Source organism: Crocodylus porosus, unplaced genomic scaffold, assembly GCF_001723895.1.
Source record: "Crocodylus porosus isolate Cpor-Errol unplaced genomic scaffold, CroPor_comp1, whole genome shotgun sequence".
Taxonomy (NCBI): Eukaryota; Metazoa; Chordata; order Crocodylia; family Crocodylidae; genus Crocodylus; species Crocodylus porosus.
In genome coordinates this window covers 9020596-9036604 of record NW_017728922.1, presented here as the reverse complement: position 1 = coordinate 9036604, position 16009 = coordinate 9020596, and the positions used below count along the sequence as shown (strand labels likewise).

General features: G+C 43.1%; 1 protein-coding gene across 1 annotated transcript in view; it reads left to right on the top strand.

Moving 5' to 3' along the window:
* The window catches only part of PTPRT (protein tyrosine phosphatase, receptor type T), a 587995-nt gene that overhangs the window by 489918 nt on the left and 82068 nt on the right, over positions 1–16009 (top strand). Inside the window, exon 15 of the mRNA XM_019539805.1 lies at positions 6154–6183. Coding sequence (XP_019395350.1) covers positions 6154–6183 — 30 coding nt within the window. The remainder of the gene's footprint in view (positions 1–6153; positions 6184–16009) is intronic.

Below are 16009 nucleotides of genomic sequence, written 5' to 3'. Positions count from 1 at the left end.
ATGTGCTCTGGGGGTGGGGAGGGGATGGTGCTTTAATTAGAGCTGCTCTGAGACTTGTTCTAATTATAGCACCACAGTGTCTCATGTATCAGCATCCCTGCACTTAAAAATGGTGGAGGGGGTGCTTGAACTAAAGCTCATCTGATGAGCTTTAGTTCAAGCACCCCTTCCACCATTTTTAATTGCTGGAATGCTTATGCACGAGACATGGGAGACTGCTGAAGGACAGTAATTACCACGCTCGAGTATCGAGTCTGCTGTAATGCACTGTAATTGCAGCACATTGGTGCAGCCTACATGCTTGTCTACGGGCACCCATTTGGTTTGCAGAATAGAAGACTGAGAGGGGATTTAATAGCAGCCTACAACTACCTATAGGGGGGTTCCAAAGAGGATGGAGCTAGACTGTTCTCAGTGGTGGCGGATAACAGAACAAGGAGCAATGGTCTCAAGTTGCAGCAGGGGAAGTTGAGGTTAGATATTAGGAAAAACTTTCTCACTAGGAGGGTGGAACAGGTTACCCAGAGAGGCTGTGGAATCTCCATGCTTGGAGGTTTATAAGACTGGGCTAAACAAAGCCCTGGCTGGGATGATCTAGTTGGGGACGGTCCTGCTTTGAGCAGGGAGGTTGGACTAGATGACCTCCCTTCCAACCCTAATTTTCTATGCAAATATATTCTCCAATTCAGCAAAGCACTAAGTTACAGAACAAGTTATGTTCACATTCATTTGAAATATGCTTCAGCTCTGCACCTGAAAACTCAGAAGAATTTGGGTACCTTGAGCATGCTGAAGTCTGTGGGGAGTCGGTAGATCTCTGTAGCTGATGTTCTGGGCTGCTGTAGGTTATTGTAGAACAGTACCAGAACTGAAACAGGGAGACTTGATGCTCTAAAGATTATGTCTCACTTCCAAGCTCTCACCCCAAGCAGCAAGGAAGAGAAAACTCCTTAATCTGCATGGAAAGAGAAAAATACATGGATATGATAAGGCAAGGGAATTAAAGGCCCTGAGAATTAAGACAGGTCCATAGCCAGGTCTTGTGAAAGCTGTTGGTTTGGTCCATAGACTCCACCTTGCATGCCACATCACATCCGTAGACTGACCAAATACACTGGATTAGGCCCATGGGGCCAAATAGCTTCAGCACCAAAGAATTAGATGGGACAGGACAAGTAATCTGAGAAAGTGACTGTGGACTGGGAACAGCCTGTGGGGAAAGAATCCGGGTAATATTATTATTTGAGGTTTATACTGCTTGTATTGATACTTACATGGTTCCCCATCTCTACAGGGTTAGAAAGGAGGATGGATGAACTTCACTGGCTCTCAGAGATTTGCCATTCATGTGTATGATTATCTCTTTGAATGTATTTGTACCCAGATGGGTGGCTATTGATGTATCCAGACTCAAAAAAACACTGATAATGGGGGAACTACCTGCTTTTATTTATCTAAGTTTTACTAATAAAAATGCCTAGACAAGTCAAAGGTTTTAAATAGCTGTCTCATTTGAGTCAGATCTTATTATTCTAGGATTTAACCATGATCAAAACTGGCACAGTTCAGTCATTTATCCATGTTGTACTTTCAACTTCCGTTGCTTCTCCTTTGCTAGTTGGTAGTAGGTGAGAGCCCAAAGCTTGGCCAGCTTGGCCCTGGAACAACCCACAATGTATCTGCAGAAGTCCATGGTCATGTTCTGGGAAAAAGCACCAGCACGTTTTATCCTGTATACTTCAGGGCCTTGAAGCAGGCAATGGACTTGTACATCTGTAGGATCTGAGGACAAAAGGCTTTCTCCTAGGACAAATACAATGTGCCTTTACAGAAAAAGAGACTAATTAGAATTTGGTCCTAACAACTTCCCCTTCCCTCTTTTGAGTCAGATGCTATTTAATAGAAATCGGGAACCTAGCCCTTCAAAAACCTCAAAATCCAATTAAATTTAGTCATAGTGGTTCAAGAGCTGAATTTAGCTAGTTAATGGGTCAGCTCTAATGGATCATTCAAGGGAAATCCTAGACTGCATTATTTTTGGCTTTACAGAAAACTGTTCTGGTGACATCCTCAGTAGGAGATAAGAGGACACTGAGGAAATGGCACACGGAAGATCACCTGCAAATGGATAGAAATGAAAAGCACCTCCTTGGATTCCAGCATTTGTCTTTATTTATTTATTTATTTTTGGAACTTTTAGATTTTCTCCCTCTTCGATTCATTTTTGGTGATTTGTTATAACATCATTTAAAAGGGAAGAGTGATTTGTCAACCCCATTGCTGTATATAGAATTGTCAACTGCAAGCAAGCAAAAATTTGCCAAGTTAGATCTAAACAATAGGGGGTCTCTTTGCATCTGCCTTCTGGGTTTTGACTCTTTATAGTTCCAATATTCAAGCTTTGTCTGCATCTTTGAGCACTAAACATTTAGGCCAAAGTCCAACTCCCTTTTAGAGACAGTGTGTAGCATTTATGGGCATCTTTACATGTCCTCACTTGACAGGGCTTTCCTGTTTTTGTGAGATTTACTTGCCTTCCCCAGGAGAATAGGAATGCCACATGTACATAGTGGGATTACAGCAGCTGTGATCTCCCAGCTTCAGGGGGATGTGGAGCCCCCCTAGAGGCTGAGAGATCCCAGCTGCTGCAATCTCCCAGCCTTGGGGGTGCATGGTCTGTCTCCATAGCTGCAAGATTGCAGCAGCTGTAGTCTGAGTCCCCGGGGTGCGGCACGCACCCTCAGGGCTGGGACATCACAGCTTCACTGCACAGCTCCCAAGACAGCTGTGGGATGCTCGGTCCTGGCACCATGGGGTACTGCTGGGACCCAGCATGCTCAACTGGAGGACTCTGGGTCCTAGCAGCTGTGGACTAGTGCTGGAACCGGAGTCTGCACTTGCTGGGTGCTGCCAGGACTGAAAGTCCCCACAGCTGACAGGGCTCCCAGCTACAGGGGGCACCTTGCTACAGTGAAAATTAAAACTGTATAGTAACCAGATATAAATTTAGTACACATTTTCAAGGTCTAACTTTCTAGATGGTTGGACCTTTTTATGGCATGATAGCTACTTTGCATGTATAGCTGATCTCAGTTAATTGCAAATTTAACCAGTTAATTTCATAATACCTGTGACATGTAGAGGGGGGCCTAATTGCATACCTGGCCCAAAAGGTCACTTGTACAGCTACTTTGAGTTGTGTATGTGCTACGTAACCATCTAAAGGCAGAGCTGAATTTGGGGCTTCCTTTTTTGTAATGAAAGCTGAGATTTTTTTGCAATTGCTCAATTTGGGTGGCAAGGATTTAAGGGAAGATACAGACTATGATGACATTTATCAAAAAATCATTAGAATTGATAACACTAGGCAAATCTACATGTGAAATTAATTCAACTCAGTAAACTCCAGTGCAATTTGTGTTAGAGTTTGTTCTAGGACAAAATATTTGCATGTGCACCCAGGACTGCAGCTTATTGAACCAGGTCAGAGCAGCTGTGGCTGGCAGAGGGCCTCAGGGGTCAGTCTGCCAGTCCAGGCTCAATGTGCTGCAGAGGGGCTGGCTGGGGCATGAGGGTGCTACAGTGCAGGGATAGCCAGCGGGCACTCTCAAACTGTATCATCCTTGTGCCCCAGACAGCCCTGGTCAGTGTCTACACATACATTTCAGTGAACTAGATAACTACTTATGTTAGGCGTAGCAGGGCACCTGGCGTGGCTGCCACTTTAAGAGGCTTGAGCAGGCTGTGGAGGAGCTAGCAAGTGCAGTTCATCCTAAAGAGGCAGTCACATGACCACAAGAGGGCTCCTGAATTGGAGCATGGGGCTGGGCATCCTCAGTATAAACCCAGGTACGGTACGCAGAGCTGAGCTGGCAGTTGCTGGAGGGATGCTGCTGGACTAACATCACCAGCTGGAGATCTGCTGCTCCTAGAATACCTGGAGGTCAGGTAGGAACTATGGCAAGGGGCTATGGGGAGGGAGGAGGTTCCTGGTCCTGGGGCATGACCTGAAACTACACCCTGCTGGGGTTAAATGGTGTGGTGGGACTGCCTATGACGGGATAGTCTTCAGGAAATGCCACACCTGTGCCTTCCCAGTGAAAGGTAAGTATGGGGTACCAGAAAGCCTCAGTGCCCACTGCCTTGTGAGTGACCCCATGGAGTCCTCAGGCTAGGGGGAGCACACCCTAAGAGAAAAGCACATGACCCAGGCCCACTAAGTGGGTCCTGGGGTCCAGGCATGTTGACAGATACCTGAGGCCTGAGTGGGCCATAGACCAAGTTGGGGGCCCAATAATGTCATTAGTAATAGTGGAAATGGATGCTATCTGGCAAGCATGGGACATGGTGTAGAAGTGGTACAGAGCTGCGTATTAACGCCCTTGGCATCTGGCAGTAAATAGGCAGCCTCCCGCCTATAAACAACTTCTCTGTTACATCAAGGTGAGGCAGGTGGGTGGGCCAATGGTTAGACCAGCCATGAGACAGCCTCCTGTCACGCTGGGCAGTACTATCTTACGGTGTAGTTAATTAATATACTGCAGCCTAATAGTATCACGTGTCTAGATGGTGACACTTTATTGCAGAACTAATTAGTCCAATCCGTAGTAGATATGCCCACTGTGTGTCATGGAGCAGTTTCAGTTCCAAAGGGTTCCTTTTGGATTGTTTACTTGGGTTTTGTCCTCTTAGGTTTTCACTTCCCACGTCTTCACCTGACTTTTTGTTTGTATGTTGAAATTAATTCAGAATCCTATAAAACGATAGAGAACACTGAATTCCATGCAATTTCAACATGAAACTATGAGTGTTTTGGGGACCCAGTGTTACTAAAAAGCTTGGAAAACCTTGAAGAATCTGGCTTGAGTTTTGAGTTTGTAACAAGACCAGTAATCAGGCAAAACGTGTTGTTTCAGTTTAATTGTTTTATACATCTGTAGTCAGCTGTTCTCCCCCTGAGGAAATTTCTTCATAGGCAGCAGATTGTGAGTGAACGAGAAAATGAAGTAGGTCATATTTGCAACAAAAAAGACAGGAGTGCCAAATGCAAATGTGAGGGCATGCCCAATGTGTGTGTGCTAATTGCTGCTATTATGCACACAAATCAGATAACTATGCATACAGATTTTCCTAATTAACCATTCACATGCTCAACTACTAAGTGTCCATATACAGCTGGAATAATTGTGTGTACAGGTTAATCATAATATTGTACATTCATGTTGTGCACCTACATTTTGAAAGTCTACCCCAGTATTTGTAGTTCCTACAACAAAAAAAATTATAGAATTACAAAGATGAAGCTTCTGTTTCATTGCCCCACTTCTGTCGTGACTGTGCCTGTTACCTACAATGATCTGACTTGTCATGTTTGTTAATGTGTAATACCGTGTAATACATTGTGCCATATCTGATTTGGAATGACCTGCTACAAGGGGCTTTGCACAGGTTTTCCAACAAGGAAGCACCATGACCTGCAACATATGTTTGCTAAAACATATTTCCTTAGAATTCAATATTCAAAATGTGCTAAATCTTCTTTGAGGGCTTTTATAGGAAATGCCTAACAGTCATTAAGTAGTGACATAGAATGGGAACATGTACATCTCCACAGATCAAATGTTTGTTTCTACCAGAATCCATAATGAATCATTTGCCATGTCCTTATCACCCACCAATTCAGAATTTGATGAGATTTGGTAAATCAGTTCTCTTTGTTCAGATGTGGTAGGATGTCAAAAGATGTACAACTGTCTGTTACTTACTGTTATGATGTAATACTTAGCTTCCACTAAGGCTTTCTCATCCAGAGATCTCAAAGTGCTTTACAAAGATTGGTAAGTTTTCATTAGCTGCATTCTTGAAATGGGAACATTGAGGCAACGAAAGATGAAGTGACTTGCTCAAGGTGGCACAGCAAGTTGACAGCAAAGCTGGGAATTGATCCATCATTTCCTGATGCCAAATCTATCTTCTTACCCTGTTGGCTATGTCAGCCTTTCAGGAAAGGTTTAGAAAAGAAACAGTTCAGTACAAGGGATGGCACATATATTTGCATACATTTCAGAGAAACAAAATAAGTCTAATTATGTTTTTTTCCCCTTTTTTCCCTTTTTGGACATTTTCTTCATCTGACTGGCCATCAATATTTAGAAGAAATGCATATTCCTACTCATATTACTTGTAAGTACCTAGCTGGAGATGACTTTTCCTGAGTACGTGCTTTATAGTAATAGTGTTGGATTTTCTGTACAAGTGTGTGTTTTCCTTTACCATTTGCTTTTCTATCAGTTTCATTGATCTTTGCCTTTCAAAAAGTATGCTTTTTATTTTCTCACCTTCACACTATTTTTTTCATTCTTTCCTTCACTGTACCCACACTTGCCCCTGCAAAGTAAGCTAGTGGGCTCAGAAATGTCAGTATATATTTACAACTCACCTAATGCAACAGCTGAAGTACATAATATCCTCTCCACACTCTTATTGGTAACCCTGCCTTCTCTGCCAGGAAATTCACACCCAAGAACTATTGATTAGTATTTCTTCGTCTTGGATAAAAATTTGGTTAAAAATATAAAGCATGTTCAAGTGGACCTTATGTAGGCCTCACACATTTTAGTAGCTAGAACCATATCAGATTATACCTCAGAAAATATTCCCATTTGAAACCAGGCCTGTGACTTAGGGAGTTTAGATCGGATCATCTGATGTTTAAGGCTACAGACAGAAATTAACCAGTATAAGTGATTAGAAACCGGCTTAAATCTGTAACACAACAGAAGCTCAGTGCATGTAAACTGCTCTCAATGTCACCAAAATGAGTTAAAGATAAACCTGGATGGATGTAGTATCATCATTAGCTGATTTAGGTTTAAATCAGTTCATTGAACTTCTGCCCAGAACCCCTCCAGATTCAAGTTAGCTCACAGTCCCCCAGTATCCCAAGATACTTTGTACCTTCCCCACAAATCTTCCCTTGTGTTCCTCCCCCTGGCAGGGTCAGTGGGCTAGCCTGGGCCCAAGCTGTCTGATTCAGCTGAGCAGGGAGGTGTGCTCTAGTGTCCCCCAGTTTCTGGCCTGAACCACTGCAGGCATGTGGCTGCATTTCCAAAATAAAAAATGAATATTTGTTTAATTTTCTTATCAGTTTAATCTATACAGTTTAGACTAACCTGTGAAGACTGAATTGATTAAGCCTCAGGCTTTTTGACTGTCTGTACTTATTGTAAGTGGTTCAGATTTTTAACCCCACACACCTGCTTAAGCCCTAGTAAGTATAATATATAATTATGGCTCATGCGTGAATGCTGCAGATGAGAAGCCTGTCTAGTGTGAATTTGGGAAGTGTGACTACAGTGGAAGTTGATTTCTTTTTTACATGATCTGACTGAGAATGGTGTGAATGTAAGTTAAAATGGGATAGGAGCTGTTTTAACATAATTTCCCACTTATTCACACTCCTTGTTTAAAACCCTTCATTTGCAGCATACACCACATATCTGAATGTTAAAGAGTACTGTGTGCACTACTTCACTGCTTTCATATAATTTAAAATCAACAGCTACTACTTCTTTTGAATTTTTCCCTTAGTCTTCCATGAAACTTGAGTCCTTTATTATAGATAGCCTGTGTCTGGCAGTACACCTTTGGGTGTCTGCCACTTTAAGGGCAGAGTCAGGCAGCTACCAGGTGCCTGATGGCAGCAGCCATTTTTAGAACAAGGGATATAAAGGCTGCAGTTTTCTGCTGCCAGATCAGGTAGAAACATCACTTGGCTGAGCTGCAGCTGGAACATCTTGAAGGTAAGAGCAGGAGGCTCTTGGTCCTGGGCATGACCTAAAACTGCACCCAGCCATGGATGCGTGGCCTCCCTGGTGAAAGATGGGTTGGGGCACCTTAATAACCCCAGCTCCCACAACCGTGTGGATGACCACTTAGTAGGGCCCAAGGAGGACCTATGTAAGAGAGTGTGAGCTAGTTTCTCAGAACCCTGACTCGAGGCACCCCTTGACTGATCAATGCTGAGGCCAGAACTAGACGGGTCAAAAGGTCCGGGGGCCCACCACGAGGGATGCCCAGAGCCAAGGCCCTGGGTTTCTGACTGGCCTTGGAGGTGAGGCCAGGGCCTCTGTGGCCAAAGGTCCTGGGTGGGGAAGGGCACACCTGAGAGGGGAACAATGCAGGGAGCTAAGCAGCCCAAAATGATGGTAGAGTAGGCTGCCTTATGGGAAAGGATATAGTTGGGGTCCAGACTGGAGGGTTATGGGACCCAGTGTGGGGCCAGAGTTGCTAGGAACTGAGATGCCATCTGCGAGGCATGGGCTGCAGTGTAGGAGAGGTTTGAAGCCACAGGTAGTGCCTGCTGGCATTGGGGCTGGGAATGGGCAGCCTCCTGCATTATTCCACCAATTATGGGAACAGGAAAATTGTGGTAGGCGAGACTGGGTGGACTGCCCCATAAAGACAGGTAGATGGGATGGCATGAGACCTGGCCCCGAGAGTTGCCCCCTGTCACACTGTGTCTGCAAGGTACCTAATTTTTGTAATATTAAGTTTAACTTATATAAAGATCATGGGTCAAATTCTGGGTCTTGTGACATTTTCCATGGCAGGGCCATAATGCTGGCTTAAGCAGCCCAGTAAAAATTACTTCACTGCCATTGTTTAACAGTTCTCTGGGAGGAAGATATATTTGAATGTCTTCTAAGGTAGGAGGAGTTTCCAGATGGAGTGAAGAGCACAGCTGCCTGAACAGTTCCTTGGGCCATTATATCCTACAAATTTGAAGAAAACCAGAGCCTGGTCTAAAAGCTTGTCTGCACACCAGTGGCACTGTGACCTGGTAGGCATGCCGTTGAGTGTGCCCTTCCCCATTTACCCCACAGGAGGAAATATGCTCTTGGGCATGTCTCTATGGCTGCTGTCATGACCTCTGTCTCCAATGTGCTTCAGAGCAGCTGCTAGGAGTGAGCCTGAAGTAGCCTCTCCAGTGCATTTCCCTGTTGGGAATGGGTGGATGGGACATAATCAGGACCATCCTGGCTGATGAGTGCTGTCACCCCCATGTGGACACCTTAGTGGTCACAGTGGCAGAGCAAGGCACTAGGTATGTGTAAGAATGTCTTTGTCTTCTCTGCGTTCTCCAAAAGCATAGCTTGGCCTCATCTGAGGAACTAGGCCTTGCATTTGAATGTGTAGTTGAGAATAAGGCAAGCAGAAGGTGGGTGAAGTTCCTTCCTTCATAGCTCTTAAATCTGAAAACAGTGGGGATTGCCTTTAAATTCCAGAGATTATCAGAGACACAGATTGAATTGTATTTTCTTCCCTTTTGAGGATTCCAAAGCCCTTCTGATTTTCACTTTGGTTCCAGAATAAACCTTGTAATGAACAAAGTATCATTAACAGGTGTCATTATTATTTAAATACTAATTATTTTTTAAATTATTTAAGAGCAGAGAGGTGGTTTCCAGGAGAAAAAAGGCATCCTTGTGACTCAAGCAGCAGACAGTTAAGCGTTACCTGATTTCTGGTTTCAAGTTAAAACCACTGGTTTCAAGTTAAAACCATTAAAATAGTGGATTTTTGCATTGCTTGCTTAAAGCTGAGCCAAAGTTTATACACTTTGCAACATATCTTTTAACATACGTTATGTGAAATGTTGGGCTTTGAAACAGCTTTAAATGAACTGGATTTCACCTGTCTGTGCATTTCATCACCAAGGTTTTGCACAGCTGTGGTGCCGTTGTGCAGATTCTGGTCATTTATGAATTTCAGGGGAAAAAACTGCCATTTTTCTCAACTATCTCTGGGTTACTTCCCTTCGTAGAGAAACCTGTCATACTGATAGCATTTTCCAGGCTTCCCTGACTCAGAGAGCCATGGGGGAAATCTTACTGTTCTGTTTTTTTTATTTATTTTGGGTTCCCTGCCTCTCAGGTATAATGCTGTGCAATCTTTCATGGAAATAAAAAGTTCTCTTTTCAAGTGAATATAATTTTTATGGAACATTTGTTTTGTTTTTCTTTTTAGTGAAATTTCCAAAATCATCAAAGTAGGCCTTTTCAGAGTTATAAATGTAGGGGTCAGGGTTATTTTGACTGGTTAATATTGTCTTTTATGTGGCTTATAAGCAAAGTCAGATTTTTTAAATTTGTTTATCTGGTCATGTTTTGTTTTTGATTTTTGAGAATAGTAGAAATAAAGAGCACAAATGTATTACACTTATTCTAAATGAAGCTGGCTCCCAAGCCAAAAGACTGTGTTGTAAATTTTAGCCCTGAAGCAAATTTGAACTGAGTTACCACTCCTTAAAAGCAGGCTTTCAAATGTATCCATTGAAAGATTCTTAAACACAAGGCCATGGAATGTGCCGCTCCAACATATTTTATTTGTAGTTTTTGTTCCTTGGATTCAGTGCTGTGTTGCCCTGAATAATTCTTCTCTTCTGCTTGCAGGTCATTTCTCTTAACTCTTCTTTAGCTACTTGGCTGGAGTTCCTTCTTATAAAGGGCCCAAATCTACAACCATGTCCTTACTCATAAGTTTAGTCTTTGAAGTCTTTGAGACCATCCTCATAGCTATTACTCAGTGAAACTTGTTGTTTTTTATAGAGTTGCAATAGTCTGCCCCAATAAAAGACCAAGACCAGGGTCTGTTCCAGTGAAGCAATTAGGCCCCCTCTGCACATGCAGGTAAAGGCACAATGGGATTCAATGTGTGATCCACCCAATTGTGCCTTCCGCCATGTAACGTGCATGGCAGGAGGTGTAATTGTGGGATCGTTCATTAGATCAGATCACGCCTTCTCACCAGTACAAGGGGAGCCTGATCCTGGGCTCCCCTACCTTGGCAAGAAGCAAGCTCCCACAGCTAGGGGCTCCCAACTTGGGGTGAGGTATTGTGGCAGCTGTGATCACCCAGATTCAGGGCTGCATGAAACCCTGGCCCCTGGGGGTCATAGCTGCCATGATCCCTAAGGCTCTGGGGTATGTGAAACCCATGAGCTCTGGAAATTATAGCTGCCATCTCTCAGGCTTAGGGGTTTCAAACTCCTGAGCCCTAAGGACAGCAGCTGTGATCCCCTGGGTCTGGGGTTTCATGCTGGGCATGGTGCACCCCTGTGACTGGGAGCTCTGATAGCTGATGGGGCTCTCAGCTGCTACACATGCAAGTTAAAGCTCAGTAGCAACCAGCTATACAATTAGTACACATTTTTAGATCTATAATTATAGCTGGTTGGAGCTTTTTATCATGTGGTAGCTGCTTTGCATGTGTACCTGTTCTTAATGTAATCGTGCAGTTAGCCAGTCAATTGTGCAATACAAGGAGGCCTACTAGGCACAACGGCTATAACATTTGGTTTTACAAATTCTGCAGGAAGGCTGAATACCCTCAACTCCTATGGAAGGAAATGCCAGTAGAGGGTTCTTACGGTTTTGCAGTAACACATCACAGGATGGAGTCTTGCCAGGCAGGGTGAGAACAAAGAGTAACAATCAGGAGAATCAAAACCAGTGTGTGTTCGAGGGCCATTTTCATACATTTGTAATATTATTACTTTGTATCTGTGAAGTGCTGGCCTATTGGGTATCCTGTGGTAAAGTGCGATTGTGGGACATCAACAGCTCTTTGTCAGACTAGACAGTGGAAAAGTCATGGGAAACTATAATGATCAAAAGAGGGGAGGCCACATGGAATAGTCATTAAGCCTGGATCTCCGGGCAGAAGACTTGAGTCTGTTGCACACTCGTAATTTGCTAATTGATTTTGGAGGGTTCACTTAATATTGCTCCATGAGAATTTATCCATCTGTAAAAGTTAATTGCTGTTGCAGACTTTGAAATCCTTAGAAATCTTCTGCAAATGACAGGTGCCATTATGATATCCTCATAACTTCAGGTAAGGACAGACTAACAAATTTTATGGGGTTAAAAAGGGAAGGAAGAGACTTGCAGCACAAGCTGTTTTGTGATAACACTTCCTATGTCCACTCCTATCCCATGGTAAGTGGAAGCTAAAACAGAGAATGAAACAGAGGTGAGCTTCCTTCAGTTAGCTTAGACTTAGTGTGATACAGGAGTGGACATACAAAAGTGACCACAGAAGAACTGATGCACCGTCGCTTCCACGCCCCACCTCTCCCCGGTAAAAACACATACGTTTAGCTAGGTATAATGCCCTTCAAACATGCTGGAGTCCTGGTCAGGTACAGGTAACTGAACCGTGGGGATTGTCATTTCTTCTAAGTCACATGCAGTTTTTCAAATGAGTTATTCCTGATTTACATAAGCATAAATATATATTTTGGCCCAAGATTCTTATAGCACTGCTAGCTCTGTTGCACAACACACGTAACATTTTTTTTTTCTGGTCTTGTCAAATAAACAGCTTACCACTACAGTGTTTATGAGCATAGCAAATGTGTGAGGTAGCCTAGTTAACATAGCAGTGGAAGCCTTACACTTTCTTATTTATTCATTTTTACTGTCTTACCTAAGTGGCCTTATTTTTGTTATTAAAACAGGTCTTGTGTCTAATACCAGGTAGTAGTTTTAATATATTTTTAAATCAAGCTTCTTTTAGCGCAGGAACTTTTATGATGGGTTTGGTATTCGTAAACTAGTGACAGGAATAGAAGTGTTAATGTTGTGGAGGGCTTTTGAGGTCCCCCTCTTGCTGGTGATTGTGTGTAGTTATGGCCACTGTATGAAGTATGTCAGATAGTGATGTCAGAATTCAGTGGAAGTGCTTTTCGTGATAGAGGCATGTGTGTGATACAGACATCCAGCTAAATGTTTTCTATGGGAAGAAGACACTCAAGAGCAGATAAGTAGCTTTCATTTCCTCTTGGTCTTGCAAAAGTGCAGAACACCTCTTGCTATGTGCTGAGCAGCTTCAGCATCCATTCTAATGTCATCTGGAGTGTAACGATGGTAATTGCTGAACTAGGAGACTTTTTTCTTAAGAATTGATTCTATTGAAGGTATTAGGATAAATTTATGCCAAAAGTTTTTAAAATCACAGAATTTGCATGCTGAATTTATTTCCTGCTTCTGCAGGGCACGTGGGGAAAAATAAAACATCAGTTTCATTTATAGGCATGCTTATATATAAACATATACAAAGGTATGTATGTGCCTATATGTCCATGGATTCAGGGATCAGCCAGCAAAGACTAAACTGCAGAATGGGAATCCTAAAGAGAGTAAACTGACTTCTCATTTGATGCAGGAAGAACAGAACCAAGAGTCAGTGTTTATGTCATCCTAATGAGGATGATTAAAACAAATCCCAGAAAGCAAGTGCTGTAAATTATTTATATGTGAGTGAGGTGATGTTTTTGATTTTGTAGGAGTATGTTGGTGGATCTATTAAGATAAGGATTTTCTGCGTTTGCAATATTTTGCCTGCATCTGAGTGCATTGTAAAGCAAATGGTATTTTTTGTAAAATGACAAATGAAATCACTAGGAAATGTTGTCTAAGTGAGGATTACAGATTTTGTACTAGCAGTTGCAGATCAGACCATTGTCTGAGAGTCGATGTAGACACACTTATATTTTAAACAGCTAAATCCTATGATTGTTCTGACTTACAGTTGCTTTTTGCCACCTTCATTCATGTCAAGAAGGGCTGTGCGAAACAACAGCGTTCCGCTTCAACATCCGTTTTGACGCTTTGACGGAACAGTGTTTCATGTAAAGTTTTGTTTCTGTTGGAGAACACTGTTCCGTTCTGATTCGTCAAAATGGTTTCACTGTTTCAACATTTTGATTGGGCTCCGCAGCGCTAGGATCGAAACATTTCGACTTCCCTTGTTTCATTTTGAGGCTGCTTCAAAGCCTTTCGTTTCATTTTGATTTCGCTGTTTCAAGCTCAAAATGAATCGAAACAGTATCAAAATGAAACAGCTGGCAAAATTTTGCACAGCCCTAATTTCAGGTAGTATAGTAACGCTTTCTTGTAGGAGTAGGGTTGGCAACATTTAGGCTTCAGATTTGCCAGAGTAAAGATTTAGTAAAACCCCCATTCTTCTTTCCTGAACATTTTTATCACAAGATCCCAGGCTGTATATAAGTAGATGCTGAATTTATCCTGGGAGAGAGTGTTTTGTCCTGTGACCCAACAGACCCTACAATCCACTGTCCCATTTCAAGTCCCACCAAGTATGCAGGAGGAAATATGCTGTCATTTTTTTCCTTGGACATCACAGTGTGAATCTGCGTAGTGTTTGTAGATCATTCCCTAGCAAGGGCCCTGCCTACTGTTGGGGGAGTAGCAATGCAACTTGGAAGGGTGACATTGGTAAATGACCATGTTGCTCTGGTTTTGAGCCAGGTCAAAGACTCAGGCAATCAGGATGGTGTCAAATACAACATCAACCATTATTAGGTCCATTGAGGTTTGGCACAAAACCATAGCAGTCCCTACTCTGAAGAATTTACAAACCATGGGATTTTTTTGCCTAAGTACACTATCTACTCTATACCAGGAGTTTCCATGGGTTGGCTTTTAAGCTTCTCCTACCACATCTATCTTTACACTGAACACAGATAACATCCTATGAGGTCGTTTACTTCTGGATATCCTTTTTTGTGTCACCTCTTTCTCATGTATATTTCCTATGCATACATTATAAATATCCTCTCCGTTGAAGATGCAAAGGTAGCCTTATAACCTGCCTCGATGGGCTCTTGTTTCTTTTTAGCATGATTCCCTTGGACTTAAAAGTAAAACAGCCATTATTTCCTCCTTAATGACATTTTGACATTTCAGTCACTTCATTGCATGTTGCTTGTACTTGACTTTTCTTCCAAGTATCTGTCCAGTTATTTTTCTTCCCCTTTCTAACTGCATAATGCATGAGCTAGAAAGCTTCTTCTCAGTGCCCGGTGACAAACTGTGCAGTTTCATGCTGGTTACAAGTTCTAGGCAGCCTGTGGCCCTCCCATGATTGACACTAATGCACTGATAGCAGTTTCATCTGGATGTTTCAGTTGTTGTGTTTATGGGAAGCTGGTCAGTAAGGAGAGCAGAAGCCATGTCACTGATATGGTTTGTCAGTAATTCAGAGAGATCACTTCAAGTACGTTATTTTTGCAAACAGAGCTTTTTCAGATAAATGCTTTTCCAATTCCAAAGATGTTTTGACATGCTGGCAAATAAATCTCTACCTAGCTGTGAGTTTAAGTGGTATTCCTAACACTGTTGCAAGAATCATTTGATTTTTTTTTTTTTAATCCTTTCTATAAATTGCAAAGAAGGAGAGGACCAAATAGGCTTTTTTCTGAGCTGCTGTTCTAAACAGACAGACAACTGAGGTGGGAGAAAAGACAGCAACCTGATACTTCTGATACTATTAAAAAGCATGGCTGACAAATCCATAAAGGAGAACTGATGCCTGTGTCCCTCTTGTTAATTTGTGTAGTGATCACTGTTAGGCCTGTGTGAAGCGGCAAGTGTTCACTTTGGATTCAGATTTGGCTGATTCGGAGGGACACTGATTCGATTTGGGGATTCAAATCACTGTCCTGATTCAATCCGGCTGAATCTGATCCAAAGATTTGGCACCGCTTTGGAGATTCGGCCATAAACTAAACAGGCAGCAGTCTTCACCATGCTGGACACAGCTGCCTCCAGCTGGTAAGTATGTTGTGGTGGGCAGAGGGGGGAGTGAAGAGGCATGGGGGAGGGAGGATTGGGGCTGGGGCTGGGACAAGCTGCCCGGTCAGGGCAGGGGGCATGTGATGTAGGGGGATAGAGGGCATGGGATGAGAGCATGGCTGCACTGGGAGCAGGAGCTATGCCCTGCTGCCACTTGGCCAGCTGGGGCGGGAGGGGATGCGATGCAGGCATGGCTTGCTCCAGGTGGAAGAGGACAAGCAGCAGCAGGGCATTTCCCCCTCTCCCAGCTCTGCTACACCCCCACCCCATGTCTCCCCACCCTAACTGGGCAAGCAGCAGCAGGACAGCCTGCTGCTTGCCCAGCCAGGGCAGGGTGGGGGGGGCAT